The 22,175-nt window shown below is 43.5% G+C and overlaps 1 protein-coding gene across 1 annotated transcript in view; it reads right to left on the reverse strand.

Moving 5' to 3' along the window:
* Positions 1-22,175, reverse strand: part of LOC127577716 (N-acetyl-beta-glucosaminyl-glycoprotein 4-beta-N-acetylgalactosaminyltransferase 1-like) — a 591,438-nt gene that overhangs the window by 80,646 nt on the left and 488,617 nt on the right. The window contains exons 10-11 of the mRNA XM_052029203.1: positions 12,511-12,651; positions 5,887-5,996 (exon numbers count right to left, since the gene is read on the reverse strand). Coding sequence (XP_051885163.1) covers positions 5,887-5,996; positions 12,511-12,651 — 251 coding nt within the window. The remainder of the gene's footprint in view (positions 1-5,886; positions 5,997-12,510; positions 12,652-22,175) is intronic.

Raw genomic sequence — 22,175 nt, forward strand, 5'->3', positions numbered from 1 at the left:
GTGACAGCTGGGAAATGGATGGCATTAGTGCACATCCTAAAGTATAGGTAAATGTGGGTGGATTGTGCATTATGTGCTACATAGCATGGTGAGCTGAACGTTGCACAGCAGAGTGTTTCCCAACTTTGTTGGAGTGCATTCTCACGTGACTTTGGAAAGAACCAAGTAAAGAATGAGAACACACTTTATAAATCCTATGATGTAGGACGGGAAAGGGAAGTAATATGTTGGGTTAATTGCATGCTGTAAATTTTCCCTTGTTGGTAGGAGGATTGCAGGGGAGGGGTGTTAATGGGCACGTGCGATAGAATAGGTGACAGTGAGGGAAGTGTGCGGATGGCACTGCTGGGATTGCTCTGAGAGATGGCGCAGTCTCGATGGGCCAAATGGCATCCTTCCACATCATGAAAAAATGTGGGAAAAACTACCACACTGCACATCACAAACAGTGGTATTAAGTGACCAGTGCAGTGGGACCCATGACATGGCAAGGAAGTGCTGAATAGAGATTCTCTTTTCTCTTTTGAGGGCACCTTAAAGCTATGCAAATGGCTAGAACATAGCCCAGCTGCTCAGTCAGAAAGGGCTTTAATACTCAGCTGGAGTCACTGAAGTTTTGATATTGAGTGGCGCCATCCATTTCAAGACATAAGAAAAGTAATGTCAGCCAAAGATTTCCACTCTACATCACAGAACTATATGTGGGGATGGTCGGGGAGTACAAGGTACTATACTAATCCTGCAGCAGTTTAGCAGATTACTAAGGCAGAAAGCATGCACATCTTTCCAGCTGGAAGCTCACGCTTCACTGTATTAGGTAGGGACAAACAAACGGTACCTTTTACACACACAAGTGTTGCAGACTAGGTGAATGTCCCTTTAAGATAGAACATAGTGGTGTGTGTGTGTGTGTGTGTGTGTGTGTGTGTGTGTGTGTGTGTGTGTGTGTGTGTGTGGCGTGCTTACGTCAACAGAAGATAAAGGACATAATGATGTTGTTGAAGAAGTCAGTCAGAGAGAAGAGAAAAAGAGAAAAGGGAGAGAGACACCAGCTTGCTAGTTTCTCTGTCAATGGATGAGAAACAATAACTGTGTCTGTCACTGCAATCCATGTATGGAAATTGGGAGTAATCCGGTGGAGTTCACTTTGTTGCTGACCTGTAGAGGGAAACAGGTATTTGTGTGGACGGCCACGATTCGGATGCTTTTCGGGGTGAGGAAGTCACTACCGAGTAAACACTGAGGTGTCGTCTGGGTTCCATCGTGGAACATTTGGATTTCGTAATTACTCTCTGTTCTCTACATCTTCTTCTTATCTTCAGACAACGGTGGTTGTTGAAGAAGCCTTTGCTCATGTTTCACCTTATGGCTTGCTGAACTGAACTTTAAGAACCATTCCTGGACTTGGAGTTTGGGACTTTGCCACACACACACACACACACACACACACACACGAAGAGTTTAGTTTTGGGGTTAATGTTCAAGGTTTAACATTTTTACTTCTAACATTCTTACTTTTATTTTTCTTATTATCATAAGTAGTTATTAATAAAGTAGTTTTTAACACTGAATCATGACTCAGTGTGTTCCATTTGTTGCTGGTTTGTAACACAAGTCTTAAGTACTTTGCAGAGGCCAAATGGTCTCTCTCTTCATGCATGGGCCATTCATACCTTTCTATCAACTTTGAAACAAGGCAACATAACCAATATTTGGAGAGGTGTCAGGGTTACAAACTTCCCCTCCATCATGTGTAACATTCTCAGTGGTTCAATTTGCAGGCTGTTGATTATGTACCTGCATTGATAAATAGCCTGAAGTCCCACACCACCAGGTTCAAGAACAACTACTTCCATTCAACCATTCGGTTCTTGAACCAACTGGCACAACCCTAATCACTACCTCAGTATAGCAATACAACGGTGGTTGTTGAAGAAGCCCTTGCTCATGTTTCACCTTATGGCTTGCGGAACTGAACTTTAAGAACCATTCCTGAACTTGGAGTTTGGGACTTTGTCTCACACACACACAAATTGCACTGCAATGGACTTTGTTTAGGTTTTGTTCTAATTGTGTTCTTTCCTGCATAATTTTGTATAATTTATGTTTAATGTATGTCTTACTTGTGAACGTTGTGTATCTGATGCTTTGTGCCTGTGATACTGCTGCAAGTAAGATCTTCACTGCACCTGGGCATATATGTACTTGTGCATATGTTAATAAACTCAACTTTGAGTTTAATGTACAACTCTGAGAGTCGTGAATTCCTGAACATACAAATAAAAACCACTGTGGTAATTAGGAACGACTTGGAACAATTGAATTACTTTGGGTAGAAGAGTTAAAAGGAGGAAATAATGGCAATCAAGGGAATGAGGTGTTAATCCAGGAAATCAGTGCTTAAGTAAAAGACCAACTACCATCTTACTGAATGGTGGGGATGGCATGAGGAGCCAAATGCTTTTGTTTCTTATATCAGAAAAAGTGTGAATGGAAAGTGCTTTCTTGACTGATATTTCAAATGAATTTGGGACCTCGTTTGCAGTGGTTCCTTCAGTATAGCCCAAATGAAATTGTCTGAAAATCACATCTAAAATTGTCAGTGGTCCAGATTTAGGCTGTTGATTACAATACAGCATGGTGAATAGACTTTAATCAACGCAAAGTATAGTGGAAACTGAAGCTTCCATGATCTTCAACAATAAGTCAGATAAGGTGTAACTCCCTGCACCCAGACCATCCCCCTTGTTTGTCTCTTGTGGGATGTTTGCAGTTGCACTTCCCTTTAATGACCATGCAGCTCATGATATCCTTGCAGGTCTCACCGCTGCAGCTGCCCTTTGAGGCAGAGCAAGTCTCGATGGGACTAGGCTGCATGCACCATCCTGACTGCCTTCTGATGGCACGCGCTATCAAGAACCGGTCCGCTGTTTCTAAATAATTCAAATGATCAGGGTCATTTAGAAACAGAAAGAAAATATAAAATATTTTAAAAATTAAAAATGCATAAATATTAGAAGTAAATAATGATAAATAGATTTAAGCTAAATTCAGCTTTTATTACTTAATATAAACATTAATACTTATTACAAAATCCCAAACGATACATTTGGGTATGTATTGCATAGAGCTGAGGGGCCAGATGTGAAGTGCATCCCTCTCCTCAGCTCAGTACCGCACAGAACACTCTTGAACTCCAGAACACTCTTGAACTCCCCAGAGAGAGAATGGGGAGTCAGAGTGCTCCCACACTTGCCCTCTTGCATGTTCCATACTTCCACACTACAGTGCTCAGACATTCAGTACAGAATCTCCGTCCAGCTCATTGGTTTAAAAATTATTTCACCAGCAACTGAACCTCCCTACAAAACAGGTCATGTCCCTGTAGTGAAATAATTAGGAGAGTATTTCTTCAAATTATACCTATTCGAAGGTGGAGGGGGAGAACTTTTCAAATTAAACTTATTTTATTAGATGCAGCTTCCTATAGGCACACTTTAAAAATATTTTACTTATTAGAAGTATTTAATTCAGGAACCAAATTGAAAGTTCAGTATGCTTTGGTTCAGTTGCTTTAAGTTATTTTAAATCAGTTCAAACAAATGGAAATGGATATTTGTAATAAGTATCTTTATTATAATAAAACTGCTCTGCCATACATCAATTTTTTTTAATGCAAAAGAAAAATATAATGTTCAATTATGCTGAATCATGGGTTGTATTTAGGTTAATGGACATTAGTGGGAACTTGAACAGGAATGCAACCATTGCAAATTTCACCTGGAATTTCACAATCATGCCTAAAGTAGAAATTATTTAGTTCTGTGCATCTTTAGTGTGGATGGAAGGTAACTTGATAAAAGAGTGAACATCTACTTAAAATTCCAAGAAATGGTTGTGTCTAAATTGTAAAATTGTTAGAGCACATCTCTCAGTAGAAACACATCCATCTCACAAAAAGCTACAAAGCACCTTAAAGTTAGTCCACATTAATCGTTTAAATACAGATTCCTCAAGATCTTTTATATACAGCCTAAAGGCAAAACTCTGCAAAAAGAAAATGTAAACACTATGAAGGCCCATTTGCAATATTTACAGTATGCTTAAAATGACTTCATTGAGAAGTGAAGTGTTTTTGTTTTTTTTATTTGAAATTGAGATTTAGATTAAGTGAACATCTGAGCCAACTGCATGGTCCGTCTCTGGAGATTCAAGCTACTTTGTTTAATACATGTGACCCCCCATGTTTGGGTTAAGGAAATTCACCCAATTCACAGAATTCACAAATCGCCACCTAAAAATTTGAGATATGGGATAAAATTCGCTCTTACGGAACTTATGTGGTAAAAAGTAAATAAATCAACACAATTTTTTTTCAAATTGCATTTCTTGATGCATGCGTGGATGACGCAGCTTTGCATTACTGTAAATCGTGATACTGACTGTTTTCTAGGAATGCAACCACCTAGCCCCAGTAACATGGGGGTCGCCTGTGTATAAGCTGGCTATGAGGGCAATCACTCATATAACCAAATTCAGAATAGAATGGGCACTGAAGTTCCATTTTTAAATATTAAACAAAAGCTAATTTCACTGAAACTGTGTTTGAAAGCAGCATCCCAGTATGGCTACTGGTGGAATATATAGACCAAGGAGGAAAATGTGAGCACCAAGGTTATTATCACACTCTCAAGGCTGGCACTTTAGTACAGTACTGAAAGAGTATGATATTAATGGAGAAGCCATTCTTTGATCCAACCTCATGGAGGCTGGGGTGGGCGGGGGGGGGGGGGGGGTGAATTTTCCCTTGGCCATTGGCACAAATTGGCGACTTGAAAATTGGGAGCCACGTCAGACCACGGTATTAAAGCATCTTGCTGCAAGTGTAAAATAGGTTGCCGGGTTACTATTGGACAGTTTGCACATCATCTCCATTTGTTTTCTTGTATTTAATTCAGGAGGACCTGCAAGATTCTTTAGTGAGGTCTAAAAAATAAGCTGGTTAACAACCCTTCCTTAACTAACACCATCATTTATTGTACTCCTATTTCTGGGATCTAGCTGATTGAAAATGGCTGCTTCATTTACCAGCATGATAATAATTATTGCAATTGAAAGCAAACACTGCAGGTAGAGAGCTTTGTGATATTATGAGAGACCTGCTTCCCACTAATACATGGTTTCTTATATTTACAAGGTTTTACTTGAAAATTAATCAGGAAAAATGTCAGTGCCACCTATATCCTGCACTTATATCTACTTCTAAAATCCTTTGTTTTTTCATATAAAAAAACAAAAGGTAGGATCATTAAAAAAGGTAGGGTTATTTAAAAAAAACAAGACTGTAGGAGGGATCAAAGAATGAAATACAGATAACATGGGCTTTCCCAACATACACACCGACAGAACTGAGTAACTTCATAATGCAGGGCTTTCAACCTGAAATGCGAACTCTGTTTCTCCTTCCACAGATGCTGAGTATTTCCAGCATTTTCTGTTTTTATCTGAAATTTCCAGCATCTGCAGTATTTTGATTTTCATTAATTTAATAGCCTCTATTTCCTACCCACCACGATCTGTCTACAAAAACGCACAGCACCTTTAATAATCCAGCTTGACAAATCGTCTATTAAGGAAAGATCTCCGTAACATCAATAGGAAGATCAATCACACTGGTATGTCATCCATTACTATCAATGGATCTGTGTGCACAGAAACATATTGGGGAGAAATGAATTATGGATTGACATCCCTTTCAAATGATAACTGGATTAGGTTTTAATCATCAGAATGGGCTGCAGCAGACCTAGAGTTCAGTCAGAAAAGCGGCAGGTTAATCTTCACGTGAACTGGGTCAGAGAAACAGAAAATGAGCATCAAACTTACAAACTGGAGTCCTTGGTAACGGGCAATTGGAAAGTCCTTCACGATGTAAGTTGGTAAGTAGAGACAGGTTGGGAGAACGTGTTGCACCCGTAATGGATCTATTGGTGGAGCTGGAGGGAGAAAGACAGGCCCGGTTATATTCAAGAGAACCACAAATAAGCAAAGATGGCATTTGCCTTTGTGAAAAAGCCACTATTTGATGTGGCTTCCTAGATTAATGTGGGTAAATGTTAGCTACATGTGACTTTTGCATTTGTCAACAGCAAGTAAGAAATAACTCGACACTGTCATTGGGTGGATGATCTCTCATATGATGTATGAGTTCTTAATTCTGGTCCACATTTATTGGTAAAACGTTATTGAAACCGTTGTGTGTGTGTGTGTGTGTGTGTGTGTGTGTGTGTGTGTGTGTGTGTGTGTGTGTGTGTGTGTGTGTGTGTGTGTGTGTGTGTGTGTGTGTGTGTTCCCATGTCTGTGCACCTGTGTATGTGTATGTATTCGTGTCTGTGCATCTGTGTGTGTTTGTCTGTGCTGCATGCATGTGTGTGCACGTGGGTGTGGCTACTTATCATTTATGCAATTTCCTTCATAGACTCCTCTGGCATAGAAACAGGCCCTTTGACTCACCATGTCCATTCTGACCATCACAATATATCTATATTAATTCTATTTACCACCACTCGGACCATAGCCTTCAATATCTTCGCAACTCATGTACTTACCTGGATGCTTCTCAGAGGCATGGACTGCATGGATATGAGATATTGCATGGAAAGAGAGTCCCCCAGACTAATTAGCTCAACCAATTGGAACAATCAGTTCAAGCCAACATAAAGAAACAAATAAAACAAGTGGCTCCAACAGACCATGCAACACCAAACGGCATCACTAACAGCCTGAGCTGAAAGGAAGGATGGTCTTATGAGGCACTTACGAGTTGATACTCTCAGTGTCCAAGCTGATGCAGATTGCAACGATAGAAAAAATCCTTTGAATCGTATTAGATTGGACTGTGCCTGCCAAACTGATTGCAGAATTTTAAAACTTGAGAAAAAGTGCCAGCTGTCCTACTGAATATTAGTAAAAGTACAAGGGAAGCACATTTCCCTGTATTGTGCACATGCTTTCTATTAAAATTAATGCATATGACTGAAACAATGTCTCTTTTGGCTAGTTAGGAATTTTGATATATGGATACGTTGGGGTCTGTTTTACTTTTGGATAAACAAAAGTGTAGGCACAGCAATAATGGTGAGGGTGATTTCCTCAAGTCACAGGAAGCACCACTCACATACAGAAATGCTGAAAGTTTGCCTTTTGTTGTAACTTCTAACAAATGCATGAAGACGTTTGAAAGCACCAAGTTCCCTGCTACGATGTGTAGAGGATGCATGAAGGTAAAAGTAAAGCTATAACCATTTGATCTAATTCTCTAGGCCCCTTTCATTTATACACGGTGCCAGAAGAACTGTTACATCCCAATACATAAAAGGGGAGTAAAATAATCCTGATAATGATAAGCCAGGGAATTTAATCTTGCTACTGGTGGAGCTTAGAAACAGCAATTCATTCTGAAACATCTCTCTTGTACAGTCACTTGCACAGACATGGACTAGCAAAGGAAAGTTTAGACTGATTTTTTAAAGGACAAATCATATTTGATAACTTGACGGAGTTTTATTTAGAGTCATTGAGTCATACAGCACGGAAACAGGCCCTTTGGCCCAATTCGACCACGTCGACCAAGTGTCCATCTAAGCCACTCATATCTGCTCGTATCTGGTCCATATCCTTCTAAATTGTCCCTATCCGTGTACCTGTCCAAATGTCTCTTAAATGTTTTTATTGTACCTGCCTCAACCCCCTCTTCTGGCAGCTCATTCCATCTGCGTGAAATTGCTCCTCGGGTTTCTTTTAAATCTTTACCCTCTCAGCTTAAACCGATGCTCTCCAGTTTTTGATTACCTTTCCCTGGGAAAAGGACTGTGTGCATTCACCCTATCGATGCCCCTCATGATTTTAGACACCTCAATAAGATCACCCCTCAGTCTCCTACATTCCAAGGAAAGAAGTCCCTATAACTCAGGCCCTCTAAGACCTGGCAACATTCTCGTAAATCTTCTTTGGACTCTTTCCAGCTTAATGACAACAGGATAACCAAAACTGTACGCAACACTCCAGATGCGGCCTCGTTGAAGTACCACGTGACGTGAAAGGTCATTGACCTAATTTTGAGTGGATTGAAGAGAAAGGAAATAGAATTAACAAGTTTGTTCTTGGAAAGAGCTAGCACAGATTTGATGGGCCAAATGGTTCCTTCTGCAATGAAGTACCCCATGGTTCTATGATATTAATGGATTCAAACTAAGTAGGGAGCAAGATAGCATGTCTGAACTAGAAAGAAAACAGCTGATGTTTCAGATCCATGAACTTTCAAGGGAACTGACGAAATGTTTCATTGGCCCAAAATATTACCTCTGTTTCTCTCTCCATAGATGTTGCCTGATCTGTTGAACATTTACAACATTTTCTAGTTTTATTTCAGATTTCTGGAATTTGCAAATTTTTACTTTACAAAATGGCATGTTTGATTTGAAATCACTTTAACTTTAGTTTTTCACTTTCGCCAGTATTATTGATATATTCTTCAATATATGTTCCATCTTTAAATCCCTCCGACTAGTTGCAGAAAAATTACAATTATTGTTTGACTGGTATTCAGGACAGTTAACACATGAAACTAACTATTTTAATGATAATGAGCTGGAGTAGTAATGGCAGTTTAATGATGATGTTCAACTTTTGCTCGTGATTAATGCGCTTCTTTCACTTTAAACACTATTCAGCTAGCCTCTGTAACCCGCATTGCACCTGTGAGTTATATTAGCAATGTATAATATATTAGAGTGAACAGTGTAGAAAGTACAGTGCTACAGTCACAGTTTTGGTTGTACAGTCACAGTTTTGGTTGTACAGTGTTAGGGAGCCATGTAGGATATGCAGTTTTACAATGAGCAAGGTAGAGTATATAGGTGGGGTGTGACAATGGACATTGTTGAATATATAGTATTACTGTGAGCAGTTGTCACAGTGTGTAGTGTGGGATATATTGTGCAAGTGTGGCAGGATACAAAGAATGTAACAGCGAGCAGTAGCAGGTATATGATGCTACGGTGAACGCACAGAATCTTCCAGAGAGTGTTACAGGGAGCAGAGTAGGATATATAATGAGCAATCCATTATACACGGTGTTACAATGAGCAATGTAGGATGTACAGTGTTACAGTGAGCAGTGTAGGATATATGGTGTTACAGTGAGCAGTATTTTTTAATTCATTTTTTGGGGGAGCAGGCATCAATGGCAATCCAAGCATTTATTGTCCATCTCTAGAGTGTGTTACAGTGAGCGGTGCAGAACATATAAGGATTGTTGCAGTGTGCAAAAATTGTTACAGTAAGCAAGGTAGGCTATACAAAAAGATGAGCAATGTACAGGCTATTAGAGAACGTTCATTTTAAACACTAGTCAGCTAGCCTCTATAATTTGCATTGTGAACAGTACAGGGTGTTATAAGATCAGTTTATTAGTCTGTTAGGGAAAGTTACCAGCAAAAAAAAGAAGGCATGGCAAAGTATAGAATGTTACAGTGAGTATAGGGAATATCGGAGAGGAATACAAATACAGTAAGTAGTGTGTTAGGCACATTAGAGTCTAAGAGAGAGTAGTAGTAGAAAAGTAGAATGAACAGTATAGGGCACATATAGAGTGTAACACAGAGCAGCAAAGAGGGGTGAGAGGTATGTCAGTGTTGCAGTGATCAGTATAGGCAATGTCAGAGTGTGTTATAGTGAGCAGCGTAGGCTATGTCAGATACTGTTACAATTAAGGGTGTAGGACATGTCAGAGACTATTACAGTGAGCAGAGTATGTGGGAAAATGTTACATTAACGGGTGAATGACATCTCAAAACTGAGCAGGGTTATCATGTATATGAGAAACTGCAGCTGCTAATTGGTACGGCCCCTTCACTTTACAGATTTTATGAATTTTGTCCATTTCTTTCAATATATAATTTACAAAACACAACTTCAGTCAAATTGTACATTAAATAGAAAATGGTAACACCAAAAAAAGTCAGTAGCTCAAGTAATTACATAACGTCTGTCACGGCTCTGCTGCAACATAAAACAAGTGTTAACTTGCCAGCAGTTTAATTGCCATAACATCTTCAGCAGCTTGTCTTCATCTATCACATCTTATACACACGAGCTTCTTACTTTTTATAATTTTGGGTTCAAAGGGTTACAGGATGATAACATAAGCAATACTATTGAATGCAAGAAATCTATCATCTACTGTTGAACATTGGTGTTGGATAAATGGAAGAGCTTTTTTTTTAGAAACACCCAGGGTCAAGGTCAACATTATTAGTTTGTATTGCTATAGATATTCCCCTGGATACAGCGTCACCAACCACTCCAAACAGCAGGCTTCATTTCACTGCTGTGTTAAACCTCATTAAACAAGAGCACGACTGAATGATCATTATAGGCAACCCTTGCACTGTATACTGATGACTAACGCTGGTACATCATTTCTGTTATCTTTAAGAAAGTCCACTGCAAAGCGTGCCAATGTAAACAATGCAGAGCTTCAAACCAACACTATAACCTCCTCTGTAGAATACACAAATAAACAGTGAAAACTGTTAATACTAGGCTCCCCAGTGGGCGGAAAGCAATAAAAGTGCAGCTTGCTAATGTCCTGAAAACTGAGACTGACTTTTGCAATAGATAAAGGGCAGCCTGCAGCCATGAGAGAGCATCAGTGCAAGTTGTGAAGAAGAGGGGAGAATAGAGAGGACAGTAAGGTTGTTGGAAGAAACAAAGGATCATTGATGGGGGGGGGGGGGGGGAGAGGGGAGACGGCTGGGCTCGGGGAGAGAGGGGAGACGGCTGGGCTCGGGGGAGACGGGAGACGGCTGGGCTCGGGGGAGACGGGAGACGGCTGGGCTCGGGGGAGACGGGAGACGGCTGGGCTCGGGGGAGACGGGAGACGGCTGGGCTCGGGGGAGACGGGAGACGGCTGGGCTCGGGGGAGACGGGAGACGGCTGGGCTCGGGGGAGACGGGAGACGGCTGGGCTCGGGGGAGACGGGAGACGGCTGGGCTCGGGGGGGGGAGAGGGGAGACGGCTGGGCTCGGGGGGGGAGAGGGGAGACGGCTGGGCTCAGGGGGGGAGAGGGGAGACGGCTGGGCTCGGAGGGGGGAGAGGGGAGACGGCTGGGCTCGGAGGGGGGAGAGGGGAGACGGCTGGGCTCGGGGGGGGAGAGGGGAGACGGCTGGGCTCAGGGTGATGGGGAGATGGCTGGGTTTGGGGGGCGAGATGATCACTGAGAGGGATGTGGGAGAGAATCTCTCCCATGGAACCTGAGAACACACACTTTCTGATAGGATATTTTTGGAGTGTTTTCTGAGTGATCACATCTACTCCTCGCTGAAGATGGTTCCAGGCAACACGTCTCCCGATCCTTCCTTGCTGACACCGTTCCCACTCTTCCCTAAGCTCGGCACAATCCTCTCTCCCACCTACACCGAGCTACTGATCACAACACCAACGTGCACACCAGCTATCTACCCCTCCTCTCGCAATCCTCTCTTTCCTCACCATCCTCTCCCCTTCGCGATCCTCTCCTCTGCCCAGTAATCTTCTCTCTCTCCTCCACTTATCATCTATTCTCCCCCTTTTTGCATTCAACTCTCTCACCCACATAATCCTCGCTCCCCCACCCACAACCCTCTCTCTATCACTGATCCCCTCCCCTCTCCAGTCCCCCAAACTCCCACTGAGACATCTCCTCTTCAATCTCTTCATCTTCCCTTTCTCTTCAATCTGCTACGCAATTAGCACCTTATTCAAGCTCGCTCTGCATAATGACAGAGATTCATGGAAGAAGAACCCTTTGTGCGAGGCAGTCGGTGTGACAGAACATCGGTGGTGGGGTTTGCACTTCCCATCCTCACCTCACTTCCCACTTTGCTAGTTAAAATGCCCTCTTGGGCAAAGTACAATTTCCAGTTGTCTGGCTTTGTTTGGCAATCAACATTTCAAATCATTGTAGTAAGCAGGTCGGTTTCAAGCTGTTAGATTATAGCTGAGAAAATATTGCTTAATTGTAGACTATAGAAAAGATATAAATTAATTTCCAATGCAAGTTGTTACAGCCATTATCATTTCCAGGGCGCAGAATAACATTCTCCGCACAGTCTCCATAATGTTTCTCGTAAAGTACCCGACTTGTACCGAAGACAGATGGCAGAGAGCCAAAGGACAAAGGGAAGGGGAGCAGTGTGAGGGTATCACTGAGATTATGGCAACTCACCAATGTGACCTCAGACTCCTCCCGTCTCCCCACACCAGGTATGTAATTGTGATGTAATCTGGATGTTGTTAAATGGTTGTCATCCGAATCACACTAAACGACTTATCTAGCCAGCAACAGAAGAAATTGTACCTGCCAACTATATTTCATAAAAATCTTTCATACACTCCCTGCTGGAAATTACACGGATTCCAATCGGTGTTTTATCAGACTGAGATATTGACAATGTAAACAGGACTCACTCAGGAAGAAAGTGTCCCTGGGATCGGGCTTGAGCATGTCTGCTGCGTGCAGCTCCCTGTGCAGCAGCTTTCGACCTCCTCCGTGACTTGCGAGGGTTTGTGGAATGTGATCAACACTGTTCATCTTCAGTGATGTTTCCTCTATGGTCAGAAAAGAAATGTTCACACTCAGCACCAGGAAGGAACTGTAGAAAGTAGAGTTTCAGGGCATACGATGTGGAGGTTATAATCGACAAATATGTTCAGTCAGGTTCTCAGTGGCATGTGCAAGGGATGGCTGAGATATCAACTTCTCCCTTGTGCCATGTAATGATTGCAAAAGTGCCCAAATTTAAATTCTGCACCCCTCCCCCCGAGAGTTCTGTTACATCTCTTGTTCAGGCTTGTTTGTTGCAGGTCCCATGTCCTCAAGTTAGTTTCAGCCCTCCATCTTCACATGGGAGCCATTAAGTACATTCAAAGCTAAGTTGGATGGGTTCAGGGGAGAGGAGCAAGGGTCACAGGCAGGAAAGTGAAGCTGTGATCTTACTGAGTGGTGGAACAGGCTCAAGGGGCTCTGTAGCCTCCCCTGCTCAGAGTCCTTTTGTACTAGAATAGGGCGGGGACTCCCTTCGAACATCCTTGGATCCCTGCTTCGCCCACGTTAGGTTCTGACTGAAATTTAAAGCCCCTCCTCTCCCGAGGACTGTGATTGTGCAGGTACAGTTTTATAGCCCCCTACAGATTTAGCTACCTTGTCCGCGTGTAGGGTGGGGAAGTCCACACATCTGCAGTCCTTGCCACCGTTCCCTCACGTCACTGGTGGGGTCCCAGCGACGCCCTCCAAATTTATCTCAAACTGTGAACGCAAACCATTGCTGGTTGCGTTGGCAGAGTCCTAATATCCACCCGGTTTTATGGACCCCTGCACTTTTTAGCTACCTTGTCCAAGCGCCCATACACCCTGGTACCTCAGACAGTGAGCACCAGTTTTGTAGTGCACCAGGGCACCACACCCATACTGGGTCTTCCCGGAGTGACAGTAGGCCCCAGTACTGTTGTGGTGCTCAACTGCACTGGAGCTCAGAAGCCACTGGACAACTGTCCAGTGATTTCTGAACCCCAATATTTACCATGTATTCCCAGTGTGGCCTGGGATAGGCAAAGCAAAAGTACCGGTTCCACAAATATCCTCCTGTCGTGAATATTTGCCACCCAGCAGCCTGGCCTGATTGTCAGGGAAACCGTCCAACTGAAAGGTTCAAAGGGAAGAGCAGGGAGACTTGGGGGTGGGAATGCAGTGAGGGGCGAGGGTGGTCAGCTGGATGGAAACTAATAGGATGGGGCTCAGGGGTTCGGTCTGAAGCTCAGGGTGCCCAATGCTGTCCAAATATCGTGAGGGGGAGGAGTGCTCTGATACCAGAGGGCAGCTCCCTGGGCCTGGAAAATAAAATACTCCTCCTCATAGCTCACCTTATGGATCCAGCCTTTTGTGCCTCCTGTTACCTGCGGGGCTTCCTGGATCTTGCGCATTGGGAATTTATTTGGTTAAAATGTGCATTAGCTTACAGTAGAATGCATCTTGAAAGGTAGGCTCCTGAAAAGCTTCTACATGAAGCTTAATTCATGTCATGCCTCCAAGAGGGGGCAGTGTCAAAACCTATTGGATTGAATTTGACATTTATATAAAATAATTAACTTCCCACCTGACCCAACATGAGTCAATTAGTGGTGGTGTAGTGGGGCTATAAACCCTGATTCCATAGCCACACACATTGGACAACCAGTACAACTGTGCAGTGGTTACGTTACTGGAGCACTAATCCAGAGATCTGGACTAGTGAACAGCTCTCTAATGTCCCTTAGGGAAGGAAATCCCTTGTCCTTACCCAGTCTGGGCTATTTGTGATTCAGGACCCATGGAAACGTGGCTGACTCTTGAATGTCTTCTGGAGTTGCCTAGCAACCTGCTCAGCTTGAGGGTAATTATGAATGAGCAATAAATGCTGGCATTTTCAGAGATGTTCTTGTCCCATCAAAGAATAAAAAATATCAGAAGTTTGTCCTCCACCTAAATATGCAATGCAGCATCCCATGCTTGTTGCACTTCACAGACGGAATTTGGTTCCAAGTTTTGGAAATGGAGTATAACTACTAAACTGCAAACTTATGTCATGCCATCAAGGGCTAATTTCTACCACAGAATGATCACACATAACACCATGTGGTGCATTTTTATCCTGTACACCATGACCAGTCTTCAGTAATGTCAAAGAATGGAACAAAGCTATTATTTTTCACAGTTGATATAGTTATTAACAGGTGCAGTCACAAATGGTATTTGGAATTCAATTTCAGAACCAGTGAGAAAGGGAAATATTATTTCAAGCTGGAGTTGTACATGTTGTTGGAATGCCAGCTGAGCTACTGTTTGAGCTGCAGTATGCGTGATGTAGTGTATGAGATTACATTCTTCAATGGGCAGGGGCTAACTCATACCTGAAGAGTAAATGCTAGTGATAGAACGGGGGGTGGTGGGGGAGGGGGGGAGTGGGAGTTGATGGGGAATGTGGGGAGAATAAAATGGGATTAGTGTTAAAGGGTGCTTGATGGTTGGCACAGGCTCAAAGGGTTGAAGGGCCTGTTTTTACTGTACACTATAAGTAGAAACAGTTGAGAAGTAATGGTTCATTGTCATGAACCATTGAACAATGGTTCAATGTTCATGAGTCAAGCTGCAACACAGGACTGATTGGTGGGAGGGGAGGGCGTGATAAGATAGATTGGATTTGTCCTGCTAAACAGCAGAAACCGTGTGCAATACATGGATCTCACAAAGAATGGATCAGATTGGAACTCTGCAGTCCCAGCATATCTAGTCAGGAGTGGTGGTGAACAATTAACCAACCAACAGGAGGTGGTGGTTTAAAGAACATTCCCATCCTCAACAATGGCAGGAGCCAGCAGGAGGGTGCTAAATACCAGGAGTAACCATTCACCCAGATGTACCTGATAGATGATCCATCTGGGCTCTCTCCTGAGATCCTCCCCATCACAGAAACCAGCCAGTTCAGTTACTCATTCAGGTATAGAACATAGAACAGTACAGCACAGAACAGGCCCTTCGGCCCACAATGTTGCGCCGACATAACTATTCCCTCCTACCTACAGAATGCCCATATCCTTCTATTTTCCTCTCCTTCATGTGCCCATCCAAGCCCCTCTTAAAAGCCCCCAATGAATTTGCCTCCACCACCCTATCAGGCAATGCATTCCAGGCATATAGAACATAAGGAAACCAGACCACCCTATGTAATCACAGGGAGAGTGTTCAAAGTCCACACAGACAGCACCTGGGATCAGGATCAAACCCACGCCTCTGGTGCTGTGAGGCAGTGGCTCTACTAGTTGGTTAACTAGTTGTTAACCAACCTTAAGGTCTTGATACCTTAAGATATCAAGAAATGACTTACAGCACTGGCTATGGGACCAGATACCATCTGCAGCTACCATACCGGCATCTACCTGACAATGTGGAAAATTGTCCAGTCGTGCTTTGTTCACAACAAGCAGGGCAAAAACAGGCCATTCAGCCTATGACGTCCACGCCATTTGTACCAATTCCAGCACTTGGCCCATAGCCTTCTGTACCCAGGCGATTCAGGTCCTCTGACCACTGAATCAGTTGACTGATTGACTCACTACCACCCAATCAGTCAACTCAAACATCAGAAAAGTGATGAAAGGTGTCACAGACAGCACCTTCAAGAGGCATTTTCTCACTGACAACCTACTCACCAACAGCTAGTTTTGATCTCATCCAATCACAGCCTTCCTCCACTCGTGAACCAAAGAGCTGGGGGAAGGAGAGATGAGAAGAATGGCCCTTGATATCAAGGCGGCGTCTCACCGTTAACCTGTCGAGAGATCCCGTGAGATGGACACCAAAGGGAAAACAACCCAGTGGTTGGAATCCGACCCTGTACGAAGGAGGGTGGTTGTGATTGTTAGAGGCCAATCATCCCAGCCCCAGGACATCACAAAAGGAGACCCTGAGGGCAGTGTCTTAGACCAAACCATCTCCAGCAGCTTCATCACTGACCTTCCATCATACTGTCAGAAGCAGGGATGTTCACTGATGAACGCTCAACTCCATTTGCAATCCCTCAGCAAATGAAACAGTCAATGCCTGCATGTAGCAAGACTGGAACAATGTGCAGTCTGAGGATGATAAATAGGAAAGAGTATTCATGTCATGAAAACGTCAGGCAACATTCAACTCCAAAAAGACAGCATTTAACCACCGACACTTCTGACGTTCAGTGGCAGTACTACCACCAAGTCTATCACAATCAACATCCGGGAGTCACCGTTTTCTGGAAACCTTATAGACCAACCATATAAATACCATGGCTATAAGTGGAGGTCAGAGGCTGGGTGTCCTGCGTCAGGTGACTCTCCGTGACACCCTAATGGCTTTTCCACCATCAAGTCAGATGCAGTGCTCTCCATCTGATGGATAACTGCAGCTCCAACATCTCACAAGCTGACACCATTCCAGGGTAACACAGCCGCTGAACTGGCACCCCTTCCATCACCCTGAATGTGCCCTTCCTCCATCACCAGCGCACCATCTCTCCAGGGGGGAACATCTTCCAAATACACTGCAGTTCCTCTCCCAGACTATTCCAACAGCACCTCCCAAACCCACTACCTCTACCAGCAAGGATAGCAGGCAAACGGGAACACCGCCACCTGCAGAATCCCCTCCCGATTTGGAAATATGTCAACAATCCCGCATAGTCATCGGGCCTAAATCCCAGAACTCACTGTCAACGGCACCATGGGGGTGTCTTCACCAGGACTGCAGCATTTGAAGTGGGCGGCTCATTGCTACCTTCCTCAAGGGGAATTAGAGACAGGCAACAAAAGCTGGCCTTGCCAGTGATGTTCAGATCCAAAAAAAAACAAGTAAATGAAACAAGAAATAAATGAGACCTGTGAACATCACTTCCTCTCATTCCCTGGTTACCAGTGCTGCAAGTGTTACTCAAGTTGAACGTACTGCAAGGTGTCAATACAAATAGAGCAGATGGTTTGAACTATACTTCAAAACTGATTAAATGATTCCACATTGTGTATGGAATCAGAAAATCAAAAATAAAATTAATGTTTTCATTATGTATAACTTTACAGTCAACTGGTTTTGTTTGAGAATGAATACACTAATTTAAATCATTTGCCTCATTAGCACAAGGGAGAGGAAACACCTGCATTGCACCATTAACTTGTGGCAGTCAGCCTGTTGTAACTCGAGGACTTAGCCGGCCATGGGCTACAATAGGGGCCTTTGTAGTCCTGATGTCAGACGTGCATCTGTCAAATGGGGCGTACTGCCTGAAAGACCCAATGGCTCTGGGCAATGGACCTCCCAACTCACAATGACTGGATTTTACTCCATCATTGCTGGGTCAAATCCAATGAGTTCCCAAGTCTGTTGGCAGCACTCCTGCTCAAATCAAAAGGTTGCTGTTCAAGTCCCATCCCAGAAACTTTGGCACATAAGCGAGGTTCATTCTCCAGTGCAGTACTGATGAGATGTTAAGCAGAGAATCCATCTACCGCTTAAGTGGATGTTGAAGATCCCATGGCTCCACTTGATGGTGAGAGTATTGTGAGTTTTCCAAATACCCGAACCATTATTTGTCCCTCAGCTAACATTGCTAACTATAGACTATTTGCTCATTACTGGTGTTTCAGGGACACTTGTATTGACATTGGCTGACATATTTTACCATATCACAATAGGGAATTTTGAGATTAATGCAAAGGGAAAAAGTACAAGGAAACATTTCAGTGAAGGATTAATCAGTGGCTTGGAGGCAGGTTTTGATAGCTGGTGCATTTGTATTCATGCACAAATTTTTCTTTGATAAATTATTGACTTTTCTTTACCTCCACCTCTATTATAGTTGTGGTGAAGGTCAGAGTCATCGCAACTGCTGTAAACAAAATTAATGTCCCCACCAGATGGCAGCAGTACACATATGAAACAATGTTAATAACAAAGCCACTGAGCCTGGCAATTGCTGATTCAGTCACACTATAAAATTAAGCTGTTGTCTCTGAAAATATCAATGTACAGAATGGCTGGACCACATAGCCCTTACCACGTTCCATCCTTTGATGCTGATGCCAATCAACCCAGTTCACAGCAGTGGAGCAGTTACTGTGAACCAGGTTCGATCCTGACTGCCAATGGTGTCTGTGTGGAGTTTGCACGTTCTCCTTGTGGCTGCGTGGGTTTCCCTGGGTGCTCCCAACATCCCAAAGATGTGCTGATAGATTAACTGGATGCTTTAACTTGCCCCTAGTGTGGATGGGTGGGAAGGGAATCACGGGGAGTTAATAGGCATGAGAGAGAGAATAGGCTACAGGGAAACAAGTAGGGGGAGGGAACTGATGGGATTGCTCCGAGAGCTGGCAGAGACTCGATGGGCTGAATAGTTTCTCATTACATCAAAGGCTATGAGAATTTATATGAGCATGGATAGAAAATTGGCTGACTGGTGGAAGTCAGAGTGGGGATAAAGATATCCTTTTCAGGATGGCTGCTGATGACTAGTGGAATTCCGCAGGATCAGTGTGGGGACTGCAACTTCTCACTTTATACAATAGTGATCTGGGTGAAGGAAGCAATTGTGACCAAGTTTGCAGATGATACCAAGAAAGGTGGACGAACAGGTAGTGTCACAGAGGCAAGGAGTCTGCAGAAGGACTTGGACAGATTGGGAGAGTGGGCAAAGAAGTGGCAGATGGAACACGGCGTAGGGAAGTGTGGGGTTGTGCACTTTGGTAAGAAGAATAAAGGTGTAGACTATTTTCTGAATGGGGAGAGGATTCAGAAATCGGAGGTGCAAAGGGACTTAGGAGTCCTAGTTCATGATTCCCTCAAAGTTAAATTGCAGGCTGAATTGGTATTAAAGAAGGCAAATGCAATGTTAGCATTCATTTGGAGAGGACTAAAACATAAAAGCAAAGCTAAGGCATTTTCAGGCGTTGGTCAGACCGCATTTGGAATACGGTGAGCAGTTTTGGGCCCCATATCTGAGGAAGGATGTGCTGGCTCTGGAGACGGTCCAGAGGAGGTTCACAAGAATGATCCCAGGAATGAAAGGTTTAACCTATGAGGAGTGTTTGATGTCTCCGGGCCTCTACTTGATTCAGTTCGGATGAGGGGAGAACTCACTGAAACCTACCAGATACTGAAAAGCTTGGATAAAGTGGACGTGGAGAGGATGTTTCCATTAATAGGAGAATCTAGGATCTGAGGGCACAGCCTCAGAATAAAAAGGTCCATTTAAAACTGAGATGAGGAGGAATTTCTTCAGCCAGAGGGTTGGTGAATCTGTGGAATTTGTTACCATAGAGGGCTGTGGAGGTCAAGTCATTGGGTGTATTTAAGGCAGAGATTGATAGGATGTTGATTGATAAGGGGGTTAAGGGGTACGAGGAGAAGGCAGGAGAATGGGGTTGAGAAAAAATCACCCATGATTGAATGACGAAGCAGACTGGATGGGCCGAATGGCCTAATTCTGCTCCTATATCTCACGGTCTTATGGAGAAAGTTTACACACAAAAACCATCAAACCTGAATCTAAAACATGGTCCACTTTGCTTAAACCTCTACTGTGGAACCAAGTCTTATTTTTACAACAGGCGCAAAGCGACGAAAAGGTGAGCAGAGACAGAAAATAGGAAACTATAGGCCAGGGCACCTGACATCTGTGATCGGGAAGACACTGAAACCATTATTAAGGAAGTGGTCTTATGGTGGTTACAAAATCAAAATACAATCATGGTGTGTCAGTGTGGTTTTATGAAAGGAAAATCGTATTTAACAAATTTATTAGAGTTCGTTGAGGATGCAATGAATAGAGTAGACAAAGGGGTCTGAGTAGATGTAGTATGATGGGATTCAGAGGCATTCAATAAGGTGCCATATGAAAGGTTATTGAACAAGTTAAAAGTTCATAGGATTGAGGTGATATATTAGAAGTTCTCCAGATGCTGGAATCTGGAGCAATACACAAAAAGTGCTGGAGGAACTCAGGAGGTCAGGCAGCATCCGTGGAGGGAAATAAACAGTCGACATTTCGGGCCGAGACCCTTCATCAGGACCGGAAAGGAAGAGGGCAGAAGCCAGAATGTGGGGGGAGGGGGAGGAGCACACGCAGGCAGGGGATAGGTGAGTTCAGGTGATAGGCGAGTTCAGGTGATAGGCGAGTTCAGGTGATAGGCGAGTCCAGGTGATAGGCGAGTCCAGGTGATAGGCGAGTCCAGGTGAGAGGGGGAAGGTAGGTGGGTGGAGGAAGGGGAGAAGATGTAATAAGCTGAGAAGTGACAGGCAGAAGAGGCAAAGGGCTGAAGGAGGAGGAATCCAGTAGGAGAGGGCAGTGGACCATGGAATAAGTCGACGTTTTGGGCCGAGAAGATATTAGAGGATCGTCTAATTAACAGAAACCAAAGAATTGGAATAAATTGGTCATTTTCTTTTGGCAAGCTGTAGCTAGTAAAGTCCAACAGAGTTCAAAGCTGGGGCAACAACTATTTACACTCTATATTATTGACATAGCTGAGGGGATTGAGCACACTGTACCAAATTTGCTGATAAATCAAAGGTAGGTGGGTCAGCAAGTTGTGGGGCAGGAACGGTAGTGTAGCGGTTAGCGTAACGCTATTACAGCACCATCGACCCGGGTTCAATTCCTGCCACTGCCTGTAAGGAGTTTGTACGTTCTCCCCGTGTCTGCATGGGTTTCCTCCGAGTGCTCCGGTTTCCTCCCATATTCAAAAGACGTACGAGTCAGGAAGTCGTGGGCATGCTATGTTGGCGCCGGAAGTGTGGTGACACTTGCGGGCTGCCGCCACAGAACACTCTACGCAAAAGGTGCATTTCACTGTGTTTTGATGTACAATAAAGAAATCTTATCAAGTTGTGAGGAAGGTACAAAGAGGTGTTGATAAACAAGTGCGCAAACATTTGGCAGATGAAGCACGAAGGGTGAGATCATCTACTCTGGGTGAAAAGAAGAGAAAATTATAATACTGTTCAAAGAGAGAGATGAAAGAGGGAATCTGGGAGTTGTTTCATATCAACCGCGGAGAGTTAGCATGTAGTGATAAGGAAGACAATTGGCCCTTATTGCACACGGGTTGGAAAATAACAGCAGAGTGTAAATGTACAGGCTCTGGTCTGATCGCACCCTGTTTATCACATACATTTTTGGTCTCCTCACTAAAGGAGTATATCTTTGTATTGGAGGTGGTTGAGAAAAGATTTACGAGGCTAATTCATTGGGAGGGGTTGCCTTATGAGGGAAGATTGCACAGGTTAGGCCTATACTCATTGGAATTTAGACTAAGGGGTGATGTTATTAAAACATACAGGATTCTGATGGGGCATGACAGGGTGGATGTCGACAGGATGTTTTTCTGGTGAAGGTATCAAAAAATAGGGAGCAGAGTTGCAGCATGAGATGGAAATATAGAGGATTTTCTGCTCTCAGATGGTTGTGAACCTGTGGAATTCTCTACTTTGACAGCTGTGGAGGTCAAATCATGCCCAAAGCTGATTTGTACTGATTTCAGGTCTATGGAAGAATCGAGGTTAACAGGAAACAGAA

This window comes from Pristis pectinata, chromosome 14, assembly GCF_009764475.1.
Source record: "Pristis pectinata isolate sPriPec2 chromosome 14, sPriPec2.1.pri, whole genome shotgun sequence".
In the NCBI taxonomy this organism is placed as follows: domain Eukaryota; kingdom Metazoa; phylum Chordata; class Chondrichthyes; order Rhinopristiformes; family Pristidae; genus Pristis; species Pristis pectinata.